The 21,735-nt window shown below is 37.9% G+C and overlaps 1 protein-coding gene across 1 annotated transcript in view; it reads right to left on the reverse strand.

The window, feature by feature from the left end:
* The window catches only part of NECAB1 (N-terminal EF-hand calcium binding protein 1), a 190,976-nt gene that overhangs the window by 42,887 nt on the left and 126,354 nt on the right, over positions 1 to 21,735 (reverse strand). Inside the window, exon 6 of the mRNA XM_011970102.1 lies at positions 4,140 to 4,276. Coding sequence (XP_011825492.1) covers positions 4,140 to 4,276 — 137 coding nt within the window. The remainder of the gene's footprint in view (positions 1 to 4,139; positions 4,277 to 21,735) is intronic.

Consider the following 21,735-nt stretch of genomic DNA (forward strand, 5'->3'; position numbering starts at 1 on the left):
TTCTCCCCTGGGGCTGAGAGATGGAATAGATGACTTCCCTAAATTTGCTATATTCCAAGGAGTCTTTGTATCCCTAGGTTTCACAAATATTAAATCCCAAGGTAATGTTGATGCTGAAGGGAAAGCAAATTATCACAAGGCTGGAGATTTTAATGAGACCTGCAGGTTGCAACTATTTATTTATTTATTTATTTTGAAATAGAGTTTCGCTCTTGTTGTCCAGGCTGGAGTGCACTGGCGCAATCTCTGCTTACTGCAACCTCCGCCTCCTGGGTTCAAGTGATTCTCCTGCCTCAGCCTCCCGAGTAGCTGGGATTACAGCTATCTGCCACCACACTCGGCTAATTTTTTGTATTTTTAGTAGAGACGGGGTTTCATCATGTTGGCCAGGCTGGTCTCGAACTCCTGTCCTCAGGTGATCCACCTGCCTTGGCCTCCTAAAGTGCAGAGATTACAGCCATCATGCCTGACCAGCAGGTTGTAACTTCTTGACTGTGAAGGGCATCACAAAATCTTCCTTTCTAACATAAAATACTGATGAATTGGCTGGGCATGGTGACTCAAGCCTGTAATCCCAGCACTTTGGAGGCCGACGCAGGTAGATCACCTGAGGTCAGGAGTTCGAGTCCAGCCTGGCTGATATGGTGAAACCCTATCTGTACTAAAAATACAAAAATTAGCTGGGCGTGGTGGTGGGTGCCTGTAGTCCCAGTTACTCAGGAGGCTGAGACAGGAGAATTGTTTGAACTCGGGAAGTGGAAGTTGCAGCGAACCGATTTTGCCTCATTGCACTCCAGCCTGGGTGACAGAGTGAGACTTTGTCTCAAAACAAACAAACAAACAAACAAAAAACTGGTGAATTTTTGTTTGCATCTGTCTAGCTTTTAAGATCTTTCTGAACCCCAGATGACTGTTAGATTGGTCTCCTCAGTGTCCTGGGTCCTCACTAACTGCTTCTCTGCAGCACTCCTTTCACCTAGAATTCCTTTCATTCATTCACTTTCATATGTTTGTCATGCAGTTGTAGTAAGTAGAGGGGACTTATGCAAATCTATGCCATCTAAAAACTCAGTGTCTTATGGGGGAGATAAACAAGGAAGGGGCTGAGATAAGTAGATATAAAAGAGGGCACTATGGGAATACATGGTAGTGAGGTGGGAAGTATAAATGAGCAGTGAAGGCTTCCCGGAGAAAGTACTGTCCAATCAGTGACAAGACAGGCGAGCAGAAGTGAGCCAGATGAGAGATGGGTAACATGAGGTGGGTGAGGCGGATCCCTCTAGAGAGAATCTCATTCTGCCTTTCAAATTCATCCTAAAGGTCCAGTTAGAGTCTTGTCTTCCCATCAGGCTTTTTCACTGGTCTCTTAATTGACATCATAGGAAAGGTATAGTTTTCCTTTCTCTATCTTTTCCTCACTGATGAAGGTCCCAGGGCTCTCCCCAATTTTGGTGGCCAGCTGATAGGAAGATACAACCTTGAGAGAGGAGACACAGCCCCTTTAGGTTTGGGCCTAATTCACGTGCTTCAGTATGGTTCATCAGATATTATGGGCATAAATCCACAGTGGTACCTTATTTTCTGTTTGCTTATTTATGTATTTCTTTATAAACCTCTCAGGGGGAGTATCACAGATGTGGGGTGGGATTTGGTCATTCCTGGATGTCTTAGTCAAATGCCATACAATAGCACCCCTTAAACTGCAGTCAGAGGTGTAACATTTCCCATAATTTGAAGCTGTTTTTGAGTGAGAAATCCAGAAGAAAAAGGTTCATTAATCCTCTAGTGTCTTCTACTTTCCTTAAAGTCTATATTGTCATGCTCCTTCTCATTAAGCACAGCTGCTAGGCAGCTGCTGGCAGCAGTCACAAGAGTTCAAGGCTAGCCTGTGGCCTAACACAAAGAACTGTTGTTCATTAAACATTCACTGCATGGTGGTAAATGCAGAGCACAAGTTTGCAGGGGATGACTGTAGAAAAAAACAAAAGTGCAGGTGAAGAAGGGGAGTAGAGCACTTTTTCAAGCCTCTTCTCAGGTGGCAGATGACTGATTCTAAAAAGGGAGTTCCCATTTTATTTCCAGAAAGTCCAAACAAAAGAAACAACACAGGAGGCCTCATTTTTCTCATTAGGAACATGAAATCAATTTCACTGTGCTTCAAGACATTCAGTTATCCTCTGCTCAAAGCTGAGGAGGCGGGTTTTGCTTTTCTAAAGTGAATTGTTATACTTTGCCATTTGGTATGGAATCACCCAATGCAGTGAAAACAGGAAGTTTATGATGTAGAGAATGCTTCACAGATCCACTGAAGAGTACTTCGCTGTGATAATCATCTGCATGGGCTCATTAGATTCTGGAATTACAGGCTTTTTTATTAGAATTTGGTGGTGCTCACTCATTTTGACATTGTAAACACATGGTTGAAAATTCCACTATTTTGGAGATGTCCAAATAATTATGTATCAGTTAATTTGTTCAGGAAAATTGGTCTTACAGGGTAGTCTATTATCAGCCTGTTCAGAAAACTTACTGTTTCCTTCTCTCTAATTTAAGATGTAAAAGTTAGATAAAGCACATCTGTAAGTTTAAAGTAACATATCCACCAAAATATGCCCCAGGAGCAAGAGCTTTGCAAGCTTCTCTAACTTGCAAGATATGAGCAATGACAACTCAGAAAAATATCAACTGTTGGCTGGGATTGCCTTGATGTCTGCCCTACACATTTTTAGTATAGGTTTCTCTTAAGCATTAGTGTCTTTATTTATATAGCTATTGCAATATGACCACTTATTTTCTCAGTGATACCTATTGGTGGCATATAATTTTGAAATAATTTCTATCATTCACTTTTCTCCATTTCCTGAAATAATTAGGCTTACTGAATTCTCAGGTCACCCCAGTATATCCAGGTTCATGTAGTCTGTAAGGGTCTTTCCCATCATTTCCACATTTTCAAAATTACACCAAATTAACAAGGAAGGGGCTGAGATAAGTAGATATAAATAGAGGGCACTATGGGAATACATGGTAGTGAAGTGGGAGGTATGAATGAGCAGTGAAGGCTTCCCAGAGAAATTACTGTCCAATCAGTGACCAGACAACCAAAGAGAAGTGAGCCAGATGAGAGGTGGGTAACAGGAGATGGGTGAGATGGATCCCTCTAGAGAGACTCTCATTCTGCCCTCAAATTCATCCTACAGGTCCAGTTCAAGTCTTGTCTTCCCATCAGGCTTTTTCACTGATCTCTTGATTTTGCAAGACAAGCTCAAATAGAGAATTCCATGAAATTGACTTTCTCATCCTTCCATCCCTCTATCCATATTTAATCTTTTACTACTCTGAAAACCATTGGCAATGTATTTCCTCTTCTCTGTGGTATTTATTATCACTTTGTTCCTTGCAGTATAGTTTTTGTGTTCATGTCTTATTTATATGACAGACTTAGGCCTTCTTAAGGATTGACATTATGTTGAATGTATCTTTATATTATTCATAATATTTTAAAGTCTTCTCCATCTACTAAATTTTCAATTAAAATTTGTTGAGTCGGCTGGGCTTGGTGACTCACACCTGTAATCCCAGCACTTTGGGAGGCCAAGGTGGGAGGATCACCTGAGGTTGGGAGTTTAAGACCAGTCTAATCAACATAGTGAAACCCCGTCTCTACTAAAAAATACAATAAATTCACTGGGCGTAGTGGTATGTGCCTGTAATCCCAGCTACTCAGGAGGCTGATGCACAAGAATTGCTTGAACCCAGGAGGCAGAGTTTGCAGTGAGCCAAGATCGTGCCACTGCACTGAAGCCTGGGTGACAAAGTGAGACTCTGTCTCAAAAAAAAAAAAAGATAGATAGATAGATAGATAGACAGATAGATAGATAGATAGATAGATAGATAGATAGATAGATAGATAGATAGATAGATATAGTTGACTAAATGACTGACAGTAAAAGAAAAAGTGGAATGGTCTTTTTAGAGGCAAATAATAAGGCAAGCAACCAGTGGAGGTCACCGTTATTCGTTTTAAATGTATCAATTCTTGTTTTTAGTTTTTGCTAGTATAAGTACAATGCCTCTCAATTGTTTTTTCATGAACATAGAGTCACCAAGCAGACATCAGATGAAAATATGTAAATTGCCTTTCTTGACGGGTTTGCTCCTCAGTAGTTTCCATGGCACATTCCAGGGAATTCTGGAGAGACTGCAGCTGATTCAGGGTTTCCTTCAATAAAAACCGAGTTACGAATTGTTCCAAATTGGAGGCTTCTTGGTAGTCCTAAGAGTGACAAAACAAATGCAATTAGAAGCATGGTAGAAAAAAATACCCAGGATTTTTTTTTTTTCTTTTACCATGTACTCATCAATCCCTGATTGATCCTAGAGAGAAAGGGTGGAGAGAAGAGAAGAGAAAAGATCTGTTGAGCCCTGGAGGCTACAGCATAGCTCTCATCCACCCACCAGGAGATGAATAAAAAAGCTGCAGAAATGACTGGAATATCTTGCTTCCCAATGTACCTGCCTCAAGATTAAGAAAAAGGACAAAGCCAGCAGAGTTGCAAAATAGACGTTTGTAGAAAAGAAAAAAATAACTATTTAGGGGGAAAAAAAAAGATCAGAATGTGACTAACTCAGGGTTTGTTCTATGTCTCATTTGAATGTTGACCATGCCATCATATATTTTCTCTATTACCAACAAAGTGCAGCCACGTTTCAGCAATTGGCTTAATTCACTCCTGATGCATTTCTTATGCTTGATCTGTACTATGCTGAAGACAAAGAAAATTATGTGTAGTTATTTAAAATTCAGAAAATGTTAGGCTTGGAATATTCAAACAGTTTACTAAATCTGCTTATGTCTCTCCCTCAGTTACTTTACCTGAGGTTCATTGACAACTAACTTCTAGGACAGCACCTGAGCCACAAAAGCAGCATTCACTGAAACAGCCCCAGGGTCACTGCAGAGGTCACTGCAGACTGAATAAATGTACTTGCCAAGCTTACTCAAGGTAGATGGGTGAACTGTGGATGGTACCACCTGCTGTGCTTGTCTTCCTAAAATCTCAGGGAGAACCAACAAAGAAAACCAGGTTGGTGTGGAATAAGATGGTGACAGGGCCACTCTTTCAGGTCATGGGACTGCCAGTGAAATCTGATTTTCTAGAGTCTTGAGTGGAAATGGTATATTCAAGTTCAGTCAAGGAAAAGATTTATTCGTCTCTGTCCCTAAACAAAAATTTTTTATGGCTGAAAAGACAAAACACAAAATGACTGACGGTGATAAGATAATACCACGAATCATGATATGCTGGAGAAACTTAGGGCATAGTTATAAACCTACACAAATAAGATTTAGGTATCTAACCTTCCTGGTTCTCAGCTTTCCCACTTATAAATCACTAAGTAACTCTGGCATACATTCCAACTCAGAAATATTCTGTGCTTCTATCAACTTTAATTTAGGAAGAATTGGATTATGGCCTCCTGACATAATTTACTTTGGAAGTTTTGCTAATAGAAGAATAATGTAATAGCATAGAAAATCTCATTTCTTTCTCAATTTGAAATAGTAAAAGGTTTCAATCATCAGCCTCTTTTTAAGCCCATTTATTACAGGTGAACAACACAGGAAATTTTCTTATCTACTGTGATGGTTAATATTGAGTGTAAACTTGATTGGATTGAAGGATGCAAAGTATTGTCCCTGGGTATGTCTGTGAGGGTGTTGCCAAAGGAGATTAACATTTGAGTCAGTGGACTATGAGAGGCAGACCTACCTGCCATCTGGGTGGGTATCAACTACTGCAGCTGCCAGCATGGTTAGAATAAAGCAGGCAGCAGAAGATGGAAGAGCAGATTTGCTGGGTCTTCTGGCCTTCATCTTTCTTCTGTGCTGGATGCTTCCTGCCCTCAAACATCAGACTCCAAGATCTTCGGCTTTTGGACTTTTGGACTTACACCAGTAGTTTGCCAGGGGCTGTCAGGCCTTTGGCCACAGACTGAAGGCTGGACTGTTGGCTTCCCTACTTTTGAGGTTTTGGAACTCAGACTGATCCACCACTGGCTTCCTTTCTCCTCAACTTGCAGACGGCCTATGTGGGACTTTACTGTGTGATCGTGTGGTGTGAATTAATTCTCCTTAATAAACTCCCTTCATATAAACATCTATCCTATTAGTTCTGTCCCTCTGGAGAACCCTGACTCTTACATCTACCATATATAATAGTCCTATTTAAAAATAAAAAATTGCAATGTCTTTAAACTCCATTTAAGAAACTAACCATAAACTAAACATAACCATTACATGCTTATAATAATCTTAAGAGTTTTGGGTGAGTTAAATCAAGCTAAAAATATTCCAAATATTTAATATTATCTCATAGCTTGCTATTTATTGGTTAAAAAAAAGCTTCAAAAAATTTTCTCTGAACGAGTTTTTAAAATTGAGGAAGGCTTTTCTTTGAGGTTGAAAGAAAATGTGATGATAGAAAAAAAGGTGTGTTTGAGTCTTTTCCCACAGTTATTTCCACATCACCAATGAATATTTTAAAAAATAAAATTTATTAAAATGAAAATAAAATAAAATTGCAAAGTCAGGGATTATGCCAACTATTTTTGTATCTCCATATATACTATGACTAATATAAAACAAATGAGAAAAAGTTTTATACTTATTTGTAGACTGCAGTGAAAAATGAAGAAAGCATACATTTACTGAGCAATAAAGCATAGCATTGTCCTTATTCTTTTCTCATTTAAATGTTACATATTTGTCATGTCAGAATTATAGAAAAGAGATTTTTAAAATTATAGTTAGCCATTTAAAACACTCCAGGCATTGCAATTAGGTTTCTGCCTCTTTGACAGAAAGGTCATGTCTTTTATTTCTGTATCCCTTATGGTGGAGTAGAGGTTTGTTCATACCTGATTGTTTGCAGATACACTCCTAACTCTAAGAATTTATTGCATTTGCTATTGTGTTCTTACATATAAATGTTTTGTCGATGTTAAAGTTAGATAATTAAGAAAACTTAAAGTCAGGCAATTGGCTACTTATCATTGCTCCACCATAGCAAATCAGAAAGTTATTATTAGGTTGACCCTCTTATCTCACTCTGATGAGAGTTTGTTAACCTTACTAGTGACTCTGTAGGTAACATTGAAAAGTGGCAGAACTCAGTTGGTTGATACCTTTCTTTGATATAAATGTTGACGCCTTGACATTGAGAGGGGTGGTGGGTGGGTTTAAGGTTTGGAGGATTATGTTTGAGTCAATTATGAAGGTTTGCTGTTTTATACTACCCCTCATTGATAAGGAGAAAAAAATAACTTGTTTTCTATTATTCCTACTTATCCTTCCAGACTCAGCTTGTAGCATTGTCTCTGTACAGTTGTTCCTTTCCTTAAACCACCACTTCTCTTCACAGTGAGGGAAGAGAGAGACCCTCTCATATTGTTTTATACTCAGTACCTGTTTTAAGAAAAACAAGGAAGTGAAACCAAAGACAGGAAGCCCGGCGCCAGGCCCAAAACCGGGCCTGGACCTGCCTGGCCTAAACCTAGTAGTTAAAAATCAACTCATGACTCAGAAACCGATGTTATCCATAGATTCCCAGCATTGTATAAAAGAACATTGTGAAACTCCCTGCTCTATTCTGTTTCACTCTGACCACCGGTGCATGCAGCCCCTGTCACATACCCCTTGCTCGCTCAAATCAATCACCACCCTTTATGTGAAATCTTTAGTGTTGTGAGCTCTTAAAAGGGACAGAAATTGTGCACTTGGGGAGCTCGGATTTTAAGGCAGTAGCTTGCCGATGCTCTGAGCTGAATAAAGCCCTTCCTTCTACAACTCAGTGTCTGAGAGGTTTTGTCTGCAGCTCATCCTGCTACATTTCTTGGTTCTCTGACCCCAAAGCAAGGTGACTGATGGACGGCCGAGGCAGCCCCTTAGGCAGCTTAGGCCTGCCCTGTGGAGCATCCCTGCTGGGGACTCCAGCCAGCCTGAGTGATGTGATCCAAAGAGCGCTCCTGGGTAGGCAATTGCCCTGGTGGGATGCCTCGCCAGAGCAGCACGTAGCAGGCCCCCACAGAGGATTAACACAGTGGCTGAACACCGGGAAGGAACTGACACTTGGAGTCCAGACATCAGAAACTTGGTAAGACTAGTCTTTGGAACTTGCCCACTCCATTTGAGTGGAAGTGTGGCCTGATCACCCACAGCGTGCCTTCATTGGCACTTTGGTGTTGGTTTTGGTTTTGACTTGGTTTGAATTGCTTGAGAGGACTGGTGTTGGGAACTTGCCTACTCCATTTGAGTGGAAGCATGGCCTGATCACCCACGGTGTGCCTTTACTGGCACTTTGGTGTTGGTTTTGGTTTTGACTTGGTTTGAATTGCTTGAGAGGACTGGTGTTGGGAACTTGCCCACTCCATTTGAGTGGAAGCATGGCCTGATCACCCACCGTGTGCCTGTACCGGCACTTTGGTTTTTGTTTTTGACTTGACTTAGACTGCTTGATACTTTGGTTTTGATTTTGACCTGGCTTGGATTTCTGGATACTCTGATTTTGGTTTGGTGTAAACTGCAGAAGTGTGTGTGTGCCCTTTTTAATTGTTTTTTGTTTTGTGGTGTGCGTGTGGTGTGAGTGTGGTGTTTTGTCTCAAAGAAGTATAGGTCAGGCACAAATAAGCCCACCCCACTAGGAACTATGTTAAAAAATTTCAATAAAGAGAAAAAAGGGGGGAGGCAGAATTTATATAAAAATAATGTTATATGGTAAATTCTTGTCCTGAAATAAATTAACTGGTTGTTTAAAGAAAAAAGTGCTTGTAATAAGTCAGAAAGTTGAGACATGTCGAAAAATTGTCTGCAAAAGTCGTAAAAGAAAAAAGTTACAAAAATATTTTATACAAAAAATGTTGTATAATTTAAAAATAATAAGGCCTCCTGAGTACTACTGAAGAAACAGTTTATGTGCAAGGCACATAAGAAAAGTAAAATTTATCTTTGGTAAAAAGATTATAAGGAGGCATAAGAATGTGGATTTTTACCTACATTAAAAGGTTAAAAAAATTATTGTTTTGAAAGTTTAAGCAAGTTTTAAAATGTTAATTGTAAAGAAAATTCTGTGTGTAAACATATTAGCTAAAGTTAAAAAGGTATCATCCAGTTTTTCTGTGAACTGGACATTAAAGTAAAAATGCAACAGGTTTTTCTTAAAGCATCAACCTGCTCTTGAACAAAAATTATAATAGGTTAAAAAGAGTCTATAAAATCTTATGATCAAACATGAAAAACTGGATAAATATGTCTACAAGGTTTTATTAAAATTAAGTTTAACATTGATAACACACTAATATAAAGGTAAAATTTAGCTTATCTGGTGTAAAAGTCATACAGGAAGCGTTGTTAAATATAAAATGGTGTTTAGCTTTCTGTAGTCAAAAAATGAATAAAGATAGGTGCTAAAGGAAACATTCATTTTACTAGAGGATCATAGAAGTTAAAGACTTAAAACAAACTTTAGCAATTAAGACAGCATATCCAGATGCAAATGCCTGGTTAAAATGAATCAAATATTCCATCTGCACATTAAACAAAAGTAATTGTTATGCTTGTGCACATGGCAGGCCAGAGGCCCTGATTGTCCCCCTTCCACTAAGGCGGTCCTGCAGTCAACCAGGCATGGGCTGCAACCAGGCATGGGCTGCATGGTAACTCTTTTCCAGGATTCTACAGCCTGGAGTAATAAGTCATGCCAAGCTCTGTCTGCTATATCCCAAAGTCCCTGTGGGTCAGCCCCCGAGGGCCATCCAGCTTCAATCTCCCAACGCTAAGTTCACTTTGTGTCTCTCATGGCAGGGAGGAGACTTAGCATTCCTTGGAGACCTGAAGGGATTCAGTGAGCTTAAGAATTTTCAAGAGCTTATCAATCAGTCAGCCCTTGTTCATCCCCAAGCAGATTTGTGGTAGTACTGTGGTGGACCTTTACTGGGCACTCTGCTGAATAACTAGAGTGGCACTTGTGCTTTAGTCCATTTGGCTATCCCTTTCACCCTGGCATTTCATCAATCAGAGGAAAAAAATAATAATAAGACATTGGAAAGCAAGAGAATCCCCTTACAGGTCTTTCAACTCTCACATCTATTTAGCTGCAATTGGAGACCCGCAAGGAATACCAGATCAATTTAAAGCTTGAAATCAAATAGTTACAAGATTTAAGTCAATATTTTGGTAGATGACAGTCAATAAAAATGCAGATTAGATAAACTACATCTATTACAACCAACAGCAACAAGCTTTTCATGAGTTAAAAAAATAAACTCATATTGGCCCCAGCCCTGAGGTTACCTGACCTGATGAAACTCTTTACACTCTATGTGTCAGAAAGAGAAAAAATAGCAGTTGGAGTTTTAACCCAGACTGTAGGGTCCTGGCCAAGGCCAGTGGCCTATCTCTCAAAACAACTAGACAGGGTTTCCAAAGGCTGGCTCCCATGTCCAAGGGCCCTGGCAGCAACAACCCTGTTAGCACAAGAAGCAGATAAGCTAATGCTTAGGTAAAACCTAAACATAAAGTCCCCCCATGTTGTGGTAATTTTAATAAATACCAAAAGACACCATTAGTTAATGAATGCTAGACTAACTAGATACCAAAGCTTGCTCTGTGAAAATGCCTGCATAATCATTGAAGTTTGCAACACACTAAACCCCGCCACCTTGCTCCTGGTATCAGAGAGCCCAATTAAACAAACCGTGTAAAAGTATTGGACTCAGTTTATTCTAGTGAGCCCAACTTCTGAGAGCATCCTTAAACATCAGTAGACTGGGAGCTGTACATGGATGGGAGCAGCTTCGCCAACCCCTACAAAGTGACTCTGAAGAAGATGACAAGCCCTGTTCCAGTCACACCCGGAAGCTGACTGGTCCATGCACGGTGCACGGCCAAAACATGAGGAAACTCATTGCGAGACTTGTTTTCCTTAAAATTTGGACTTGTACAGTAAGGACTTCAACTGACCTTCCTCGGACTGAGGGCTGTTCCCAGAATATACATCAAGTCACTGAGGTATGACAAAAGATTGCTACTGTCCTATTATTTTATGGTTATTATAAGTGTACCAGGACTCTAAAAGAAACTTGTTTGTATAATGCTATTCTATCCAAGGTGGGTAGCCCAGGAAATAACCAACCTGATGCGTGTTATGACCCATTTTAAGTCTCTCATGATCACAGTTTTTAAAATAAAATTAAGGACTGGTCCCTTTCTAGGTGACACAAATAAAGCAATAGCTAGGACAGAAAAAAGAGGGGTCTCCAAGCATATACCCCTAAAATTTAATGCTTGTGCAATTATCAATAGCAATTGGCATAAAATAAGATGCAATTCTTTAAATTTAAAAAAAAGATTTCATGGCAGGAAATAAGTTTATCTGCCATAAATTAAGCTCATGTGCAAATGTGTGTAATTACTGGTCTTGTGTCATCTAGACTACTTAGAAAAAGGATGAAAATGATCCTGTTTAGTCCCAAAAACGAGAAGGCAGCCCCTCCTGTATGAGTGGAAACTGCAACCCCTTAAAATTAATAATTACAAATCCCTTAAACCCAAGGTTAAAAAAAAAAAAAAAAGGAGAACACGTATCTCTGGGCATCAATAGGAAAGGACTAGGTCCTAGAGTAAATATCTTAGTAAAAGAGGAGGTTCGTAAATGCTCTCCAGAACCAGTATTTCAGACTTTCTATGATAAACTAAATGTGCCAGTACCAGAGACTCCAGGAAGAATCAGAAATTTGTTTTTACAATCAGCCGAGCATGTAGCCCAGTCTCTAAATGTCACTTCATGTTACGTTTGTGGAGAAACTATAGTAAGAGATCAATGGCCATAAGAAGCCCGAGAATTAGTGCCTACAGACCCAGTTCCTAATGAATTCCTGGCCCAAAAGGGTCACCCTAATCATCTCTAGGTTCTAAAAGTCTCAATTATCGGACAATATTGCATAGCTAAAAAAGGAAAAATTCACTCATTCTGTAGGATGACTTAGTTGTCTGGGGCAAAAACTGTATAATGGTACCAATAAAACAGTTACATGGTGGAGTTCCAATTACACAGAAAGAGATCCATTCAGTAAATTTCCAAGGTTGCAGACTGTCTGAGCCCACTCAGAATTTCACCGGGACTGGACTGCCCCCACTGGGTTATACTGGATATGTAGACATAGAGCCTACACTAAGCTGCCTGACCAGTGGACAGGTAGTTATGTTACTGGCGCTATTAAACCATCTTTCTTCCTACTGCCCATAAAAACAGGTGAACTCCTGGGTTTCCCTGTCTATGCTTCCCGTGGAAAATGAAGCATAGCCATAGGTAATTAAAATGATAAATGACCTCCTAAAAATTATACAATATTATAGACCTGCCACTTAGACACAAGACAGCTCATAGGGATACTGGACCCCCACTGACATGTTCAACCGAATCATATGATTGCAAGCTGTTTTAAAAATCTTCACTAATAAAACCGGTCAAGCCTTGACTATTCTGGCCTGTCAAGAAACTCAGATAAGAAATGCTATCTAGCAAAATAGATTGACTCTCAACTACTTGCTAGCAGCTGAAAGAGAGGTCTATAAGAAATTTAACCTTACTAATTACTGTCTACACATAGATAATCAAAGGCAAGTAGTTAAAGACATAGTTAAAAATATACAAAACTGACACATGTGCCCGTACAAGTGTAGCATGAATTAAACCCTGAAGCCATGTTTAAATATTAGTTCCCAGCACTAGGAGGATTTAAACCTCTTATAATAAAAGTTATAATAGTAATAAAAACCTGCTTACTACTCCCTTGTTTGCTACCTGTACTTCTTCAAATGATAAAAAAGTTTCATCACTACCTTAGTTCACCAAAATGCTTTAGCACAAGTGTACTATGTGAATCACTATCAATCTATCGCACAAAAAGACATAAGTAGCAAAAATAAGAGTGTGAATTCCCACTAATAAAAAGTGAGAGTCTCAAAAGGGGGAAATGAGGGAAGAGAGAGACCCTCTCATATTGTTTTATATTGTTTTATACTCAGTACCTGTTTTAAGAAAAAACAAGCAAGTGAAACCAAAGACAGGAAGCCCGGCGCCAGGCCCAAAACTGGGCCTGGACCTGCCTGGCCTAAACCTAGTAGTTAAAAGTCAACTCATGACTTAGAAACCGATGTTACCCATAGATTCCCGGCATTGTATAAAAGAACATTGTGAAACTCCCTGCTCTGTTCTGTTTCACTCTGACCACTGGTGCATGCAGCCCCTGTCATGTACCCCCTGCTTGCTCAAATCAATCACCACCCTTTATGTGAAATCTTTAGTGTTGTGAGCCCTTAAAAGGGACAGAAATTGTGCACTTGGGGAGCTTGGATTTTAAGGCAGTAGCTTGCCAATGCTCCGAGCTGAATAAAGCCCTTCCTTCTACAAATCAGTGTCTGAGAGGTTTTGTCTGTGGCTCATCCTGCTACAACAGGATTAGGAGTACATCTTTCCACTTCTATGTATTTCTGTGACATTTCTTCCCTACCTAGCATATAGAAGTTTCCATTGTGATATTATGATGTATTCATTTGTCTATCTTCCCCATTTTAGGCTAGCTCTTTAAGCACAGGGATTATGTCTTATTCTTCTCTGCCTCCAGCGTACTCAGAACTAAACTGCCTCACAGCAGCTGCCCCATAAATGCTTAAGAAATATGTAAGAAACCAGGTCCCACATGGAGAGTCAGGCACCAGAGGGAGTGTCCAAGCTCTGGGAAGTGCTCTTGCCACTGGCTAGTCACCAGCTGCTTCCCCCTGCATCCAGCCTTTGCTGGTTGTAGACATTGCCACCCAGCTTGCCCAGTCATGTGGGCTCTGCAATAAAGAAAAATACAGCTTTGTTCTAACAGACTGTTTGTCCTCATTTCATTTTCTGGACCATTCGTTAGTCTCCTTCCCTTCCCTTATTCTGGATCTCAAGGTTTGAGACTACAGACCCGGGTGGCACAGATCCAATCTTCCTTCCCTTTTCTCAGATATGCAGCAGATGTTCCTTTGGAAGGCAGTGGCAAAAGAAGCAGATGGAAAATTAAATAGATAACAAGCTGGAAAATGTCAAAGCCTGGCCCTTCTAATTCTCAACAAATGTGTTGGTTGTGAAGGTACAAAAAGAGATTTTTTGCATTCTGAATTCCCCAAAAGACTGGTATGTTGGCATAAGGCATGTGTTCCTTTAAGCAAAACCTGGATTTTAGAGACTGGCAGAAAGAACTCCTACAGACATAATAAAGTACTTTAAAAATGTACACATTATACTCAGTATTCAGATTCTGCTTCTTTTTTTTTTTTCAAACACAGTTTAATCCTCTGTATCTATCAGAAAGGATATAGGCTAATAAAAGCTAATGTTATACTTCTCAGATCCTAATAATGTTCATTCATGTCATTGATAATTATTATTTACACAAATCATTAGGTGGAAATTGTGAACAAAGTAGTATTAATACTTCCATTTTTGTCTGCGGAAAGCCAAAATGTAAACATTTCAATCTACATATTTCCTTTGGTGGAGGTGGAACAGGACTAGCATTCATTTGAGTAAAAATCCTAGTATTGGAAGCATAGTGCTTTGAATCAGGTTTCTTAGAGAACTGTCTATGCATCTTAATTTTCACATCATTTCTCAGTAAGCAAGCTCTGCCCATCAGGTTGATGGAATCATCTGAGTTAATTAGGAAAACCAGAGCATCAGTCTTCCCTGTTTGAAAATCAACCAAGTCAGTGACATCTACGGTTAGTGTATTCTTGTTTATGAGGTTAGATAACAATCAAATTTAGCAAGGGGAAAGCATCTGACTGTCTTTTGGATTAACTCCCTGCAGCTCTCACCATTCTTGTGTGAGACATCTGAGGCAGCTTTTATAACAGAAAAAAATAATAATAATAACTTTACAAAGATAAGGTTGTCTTTTGCTCTTTTCTACTCTATCCACAATTATTACTTTTTAAAATACTAATTGGGTTACACACATTATCTATGCCCCAATTCTTTTAAATATTCTTAGGCTTTTATTTTAAATGGCACATTTTTTTTTTTCAAACTGGGAGACCACTACATCAAATTTAAGCCTTATAAAAATAGAAAAATAAAGAACTGGCTCTTAATTGTTCTGATAATGGACAGAGGTTAACTCTAGCTAGTCTTTGTAAACTTTAGATAGCAAAACAAGATATCAAAATAATTTCAGACTACAGATTCTCAAGGATTAAGGAAATGGTAGATTCTCAGATTAGTGAAAGAGGAGACAAAATTATAATTTTGGATTAAATATTATTAAATAATTAATAAATTGAAATAAATTCTGAGCCCTATCTTAACCAGATATTCTGTAGTTTGAAATAAGAAAATAGGTTAGAGATGAATTATATTAAGACCTTTACATTGGACAAACTCCATTTTAAAGGGCTCATCTTAAAGTCATCAAGAATTTATTTTGTGTAGGATTCTTTCCTCTGGCCCCTCCTATTGCTCTGTCTCATACCAGGAGACCCTAACAAGAACATAAGACTACTTGGATGTCTTTGCCTAAAGGACAATCCCATTCTGCTGAGAAGTAATCCTCTTCAAACAATTGGAATTTTAGAAAAATGCACATGGGTATGAGGATGGGGACATCTAGAGAGTCAGCCCAAATCTGAGATTAACTACTAGATGAGGACCCAGGTCATATTCATAGGTATCTAATAACATAATGTGGTGGTTAAGAAGCTGGCTCTGAAGACAGTCACACTTAAGTTCTGCTTGTGACACTCGACAGCTGTGTGAACTTTGGAAAGTATTCAACCTTTCTAAATCCCTATTTCTTTAACTGTGGAAAAGAATAGTTATCATAAGTTTGTTGTGAGTATCAAAATTAAATACAGCATGTGGCACACACAGTAGGGTGTCTAGTTCATAATTTTTGATCAATGCTTATTATTGCTATTAACCCATTGGAGAAAGGATATTATAAAGTGTAACGGAGAGATCACTGGCTCGAACTTCACAAGACCTGGGTTTGTTTGCCATGATAATAGTTCACCTCATAATTATTGCTAGGACAAATGTGTAGCTAGTGTTTGGCATGCAGCAGGCTCTCCACAAATATTAATTTTCCTGAGTTATTTTTCACACATATTTTCTACTGCATATCTGCTACCTTGCTTATTCAAAAATGTACACCTTTTATATACACACTTGTTACCATGTTGAAGCTGTGGCCCACTGAATTTGGTGTTTGAGGAGTGTCAGGTTTAATGTGTAGAGTTCAAGTGCAAAATTTATCAAAAATTCTTCTATTCATAATTCTCCTCAAGTATAGTAAATTAGATACAATTTATAAACCTAAACAGTACTTCCTGCATTCTCCTCTATCTCCTCTGAATTCTATGAGCCATATCCTCCTATAGAACATCTTGTTTTCTAGAATCTTTCCAAAATTGTTTCTTAGTCTTTGATTTTACTCCTCTTTCTTCCTTTCTCTCCTACATCTTTATATGTATATTGGCTAAGATTTCTTCCTTTCTCCTCAAATTTGTATGAGTCTGGTTTTACTCATCTAGGCCCAGTTCTTGTTCTGTATCGCAGATGTGTAGAAACCAGAAAATAATAACAGGAGTATTTGGGGAAGATAGCCATATTGGTGGCATAGTTTATAAAACCCTTGGAATCTTCACATAAAAACAGACCAAACAACTAGAAAACAGCAACAACAAAAAACTCCAATAGACAACGAATGCAGCAAAACTAGATGACAAGGTGTTATCATCAACCTACAATTGCAGGTGGGTAAGGACAAAATCACTGACAGCCACAAGATGTACATTGCATGGTGTTGCTGGATGTGTAGGCAGAAACAAAGGAACACAACGGGTTATGAGACAAACCTGAGAACAAAAGAACTCCAAAGTAGCCAACAAATGTTCACTAGAATAGCAATGACTAATTCGAGAACAACAACTGAAACTGGCAGTCATTTTATCCAAAAATGGTTGAGTACAAAAATGAGAGAGCACAAAAGTCTTAGTAAGGCCTAAAGGGATTGGAACTGTGTAGCCCCGGTGAACTCTTAAAATCAGTCATTCTAAAGGCTATGTCAGGAGGGACCTACACTGAGGAATCAGCTAGCAGTGGACTCAAAATTGAGAGGGATGGTCACAGAGACAAGAAATAAAAACGGAGATTCAGATAAAAAGTTGGGGAGAGAAACAGAGTCAGAAAGCCTTGGAAGAAAAGCTACCTTATTTTTTCAGTACAAGACAAACCACTTAAGAGGAAGCCCTGTGAAGTTAGAAAAACAACTTTGAACACAACTTCCTTTGAAAAAATTTAGGAAAACTGAATTCTTAAAAGCATCAAAAAATTATTAAGGTAAAATCCTATACAATGTTATAATAAGAAAAAGAAAAATAAGAAGCACAATAACATCCCTGTAGACAATGAAAGCATACCAGAAAGACAAGACAACAAAACAGACCCAAGTGTAACTAAGTATTTAAAAATAAGCTAGAAGATGTTAAGAAAAAAAAATTCAAGAAATGAACAAAAATACAAATCAGAGTTAGATTAACTCAGAAATGAAGTGATAGGATTCAGAAAAGAATTAGTAATCGAAGAAAAATACTATTTCTAAAATTAAGTCAAAATTAGAACATAAAAACAAACATTACGTGTAATACCTTAATAAGAGAAAATGAAAGGAAAGAAAGCTTTTAAAATCACAAATAGCAAAGAAAATAAAAGGGATTTGAGAGGAAATGACAAATGTTGAACATACACAGAATATACAATACACTGATAATAGAATTTCTAAAGAAGTATAGAAACTAACAAAGGGAAATAACACTAGAAACTATTATTCAAGAATATTTTCCTAAAATAAAATGATTTGATATTAAATACTGAAAGTATGCCATATATATGAGAATATCAACTCAGAACAAACACATCAAGACGTATTTTAGTAAAATTGCTGAACTTTAAAAGACAAAGCAATAATTCTTCATGCATGGAGATATATAGAGCAAATGACTTATGGGTAAAAAAGAAAACAAAATGAAATCTAGATTACCACAAGGCCTTCTAAAACCAACACTTTTATTCCAGAAAAAAAGTGTAGTGGCATATTTTAAGATATTTAAAATAGAGCCAAGAATTTTGTATCAGGAAAAATTGTCTGTTAAGTATAAAGGGTCCCTGAAAATTGTGAACATGCTAAAACTCAGGTAATATTGTTCTCATGAGCCCTTCCTCAGGAATCTTAGAAAATGAGCTGCAGACAACCAAAACAACCAGGGAGACTTCAGCATAAATACTGGTGACCTAGATCAGATCCAGCAACCTTTTTTTCTTTTTTTTTTTTTGGTAGAGGCCTAGACAGTAAATATTTTAGACTTTGTGAACAAGAGATCACATGAAAGCAGCCATAGATAATACTGAATTAGTTGGACTATGTTCATAGACCATATAAAATATATGACTGGCAGAATTTGGCGAATGGCTGGAGTTTGCTGATCACTGTTTCAGTCACTGAGTATCAAAGGCTGCCAACCTAAAAAAGGAAAAAAAACAACAACTAAAAGATGTGATTCTTGACCAGAGAACACACTATCCACTATAGTTCTGTCAAATTAGCATCTGGATTTAGCTGACAATTTGTAGCAAAAATAGAATTGAGAAGAATGTGCTTACTTGTACCATGAGTAGGCTAATCAGTAAAGCCTAAACCATGAGAATAAGCACCTCTCCGGGCTCTGCAACAGATAAACTGTAAAAATATATAAATAAAAGGGATTGCAAAATAGCCTATAAATTAAAAGAAATGCAATAGAGAGAAAAAGAGTACAATTTAACTACAGTTTCTGGGGATGAAAATCTGTGTAATAAAACCATAATAAAGCACAAGCAAGTGACTACTAGAAGGATCCATTGGTAGTTATTTTCAGGGGAAGGAGGAATCATAATTGGGACACAACATGTGGAAGGACTTCTAGGGTAACTGGAAGGTCTGGTTTCTAAAATCTTGGTGATGGCTTCAAGAGTGTTTGCCTTATGATCATGAAGTTCTAGATTTGGTTTGTGTGGCTTTCCTTTTTGTTTTGTTTTACAATAAAAAAGTTTAAGATATGTGTAGGAACCCGTCTAGTAGAAATATACTATCTTCATATGTTTGAGGAGCTGCGGAGTAGACAGGGGCTGTAAAATACAGGACTCTTTGGCAGGCAGTAGGACAAGAAAATCTGTAAACACTTCCAAATTAGTAATTTTTATCACCTCTTATATGCCATCTTCTCAACTTCTAGCGTGCATTTTTCTGGAGTGTAACATAGAACCAAATGTTACATTTTTAAGTATGAAGAGCACAGAACTATGTTCATACATGAATTGGATTCAATTTATGTTTGTTGATATTGATGATAAAATATCACCAAAATGTCTTCCCCATAAATACACTGCTTTCCACCTTATTGCTCACACACTTTTCTTTGAATACCATTTTTAAGCCTGTGGAATAGACATAAGACAAAGTTGACATAAATGATACTCAAAGGATAACACTCATTTGTAATGTGACTATTCCTAAACAGTATATGTGTCAGATGGATAGTTCTATTTTAACCACAGTCCTATAATATGTTGAGTTAATAGGCCTAAGTTACTAAATTTGTCAGAGACAAATACATTTTTCAAAATATCATATATGATCTCTCTGCTTTCAAAGGCAAATTATCCTTGGTTTTGATCTAAACAAATTTTGTGACAGAAGAATAATTGAGCATTAAAATATTATGAGCATTTCTAAACAGCATATGTATGGAAAATAGTCGTTTATAAATATTTGAACACTGACACCTTTCTGGATTTAATTTTCCTTTATGGCTTGCTGTGAAAGAATACCAAAATATTCTGGTAATTTTTTATTCAGGAAAAAAATAACCTTTAGGAATATATAACTTGCTCAGAATAACAAACAGGTTAAGAAATTTTTTTCCAGTGGGACTTTAAAAACAAAATACTATATTTCATCAAATATAAAGTGCCATTAATTATAAGGTGCACCACTAATTTGGTATTTTTATATACCACAAGAAAATAACAATATCACCATTTAAACTTTATGCACCATCAATTGCTAGATATATCCCAATTTCATAGCTGTCAAAAAGAAGGAAACATACGTACCCTAAAATTAGTGAAATATATTGTACTTTTTATTACATTTCAGTATGGCCCATGACTGAAAGCAAGGGGTGTGGATGATCTGTCTGTACCTGTAACTTTATTGTGTTCTATATCCCACATTTGGAAGTTGGGATTGAAAGACAGCATTGACCATTTCTCATACATGTTCAAGAAAATGACTGGGTAACATAAGAGACTGGCTATGGCCTGAAATCATAGCCTGAGCTTGCCTTTCTTAGCACTGAATTTGTGTCAACGTCTCCTGGCATTTTAGGGGTATCTAGACAGGCTCAGAAGCTGACTGGAATCTTAATGGTCATCCGGAAGAATAAACCAAGAGTTCATAGTGGAAGGGACTCTATAGTATTAGCTAGCTAAAACAATGCAGCTTACTGATTCTCTCGCTCTCTCTCTCTCTCTCTCTCACACACACACACACAAAAAAAATTGGGTGGATTACAAGAAGTAAAGACCTCCAAATTTTCTTTATTAAAAATATATAGGATATGGGATATTAGCCAGGCATGGTGGCACATGCCTGTGGTCCCAGCTACTCAGGAGGCTGAGATGGGATGATCGCTTGAGTTCAGGAGGTCGAGGCTTCAGTGAGCCATGTTTGCACCACTGCACTCCAGCCAGAGCGATAAAGTGAGAAACTACACACACACACACACACACACACACACTTTGGGAATATATATATCTCTCATATGTAAGGAAAAGGTGGATTATGCAAATCTACCTGCATACTCCGTTCTAAAAAAGGTTTCTAGATGACTACACAGACTACTTAAAATTAGTTCTGAATATCTTATTGGTAAATTGGAAGGTAATATTTACATTAAAGAAAGTTCCTGGAAATTCCAATTTTGGCATTAGGATTAGTTAAATATTCTAAAATATTCCTTCTATAGAATGCACTATAAAAGGTAAAGTGTGGCAGATATTACTTGAATGTACAGCAAAGCTTCTAAGAACATAAAAGAAAAACAAGAGTGCCAACAATGAACAGGAGACAGAGAAAAAGACTGACTAGTAATCTTGCACTGAAGGCCTTGCTCTCCTGCAGGCATTTTCTTTAACTAGAAACTCTTAAGTTCCAGATTTTAACAACTTTTGGAAGAACAGAGGATGAGTCAAGGTAGGGGGTTGAAGCTGGAACACTCAAAGGACCACATTTTTACTAAAAGAGAGCTGGGAAAAAAACTATGCCTGAACAAAGGAAGATGACAAATAAGTTTTCTGTTTTAACTCTGGGTGCAAAACTCTTTCCTGAAAACCTAAAACCAAGATTCAGTCCACTCAACAGTCTGAAGTTCAACTCCTATACCTGCATATTCAGGGAAGCCCAAAACTGAGAGATTAACTAACCTCATTTCTGTATTGGTAGTATCTTGAGGCAGCTGGCATAAGCAAAAATATATTCTATGTAAAGAAATACATCAAATTCCCAATGATTTAATCAGCCAAGTATAACCTAATAGTGGAA

Source organism: Mandrillus leucophaeus, unplaced genomic scaffold, assembly GCF_000951045.1.
Source record: "Mandrillus leucophaeus isolate KB7577 unplaced genomic scaffold, Mleu.le_1.0 Scaffold928, whole genome shotgun sequence".
Taxonomy (NCBI): Eukaryota; Metazoa; Chordata; class Mammalia; order Primates; family Cercopithecidae; genus Mandrillus; species Mandrillus leucophaeus.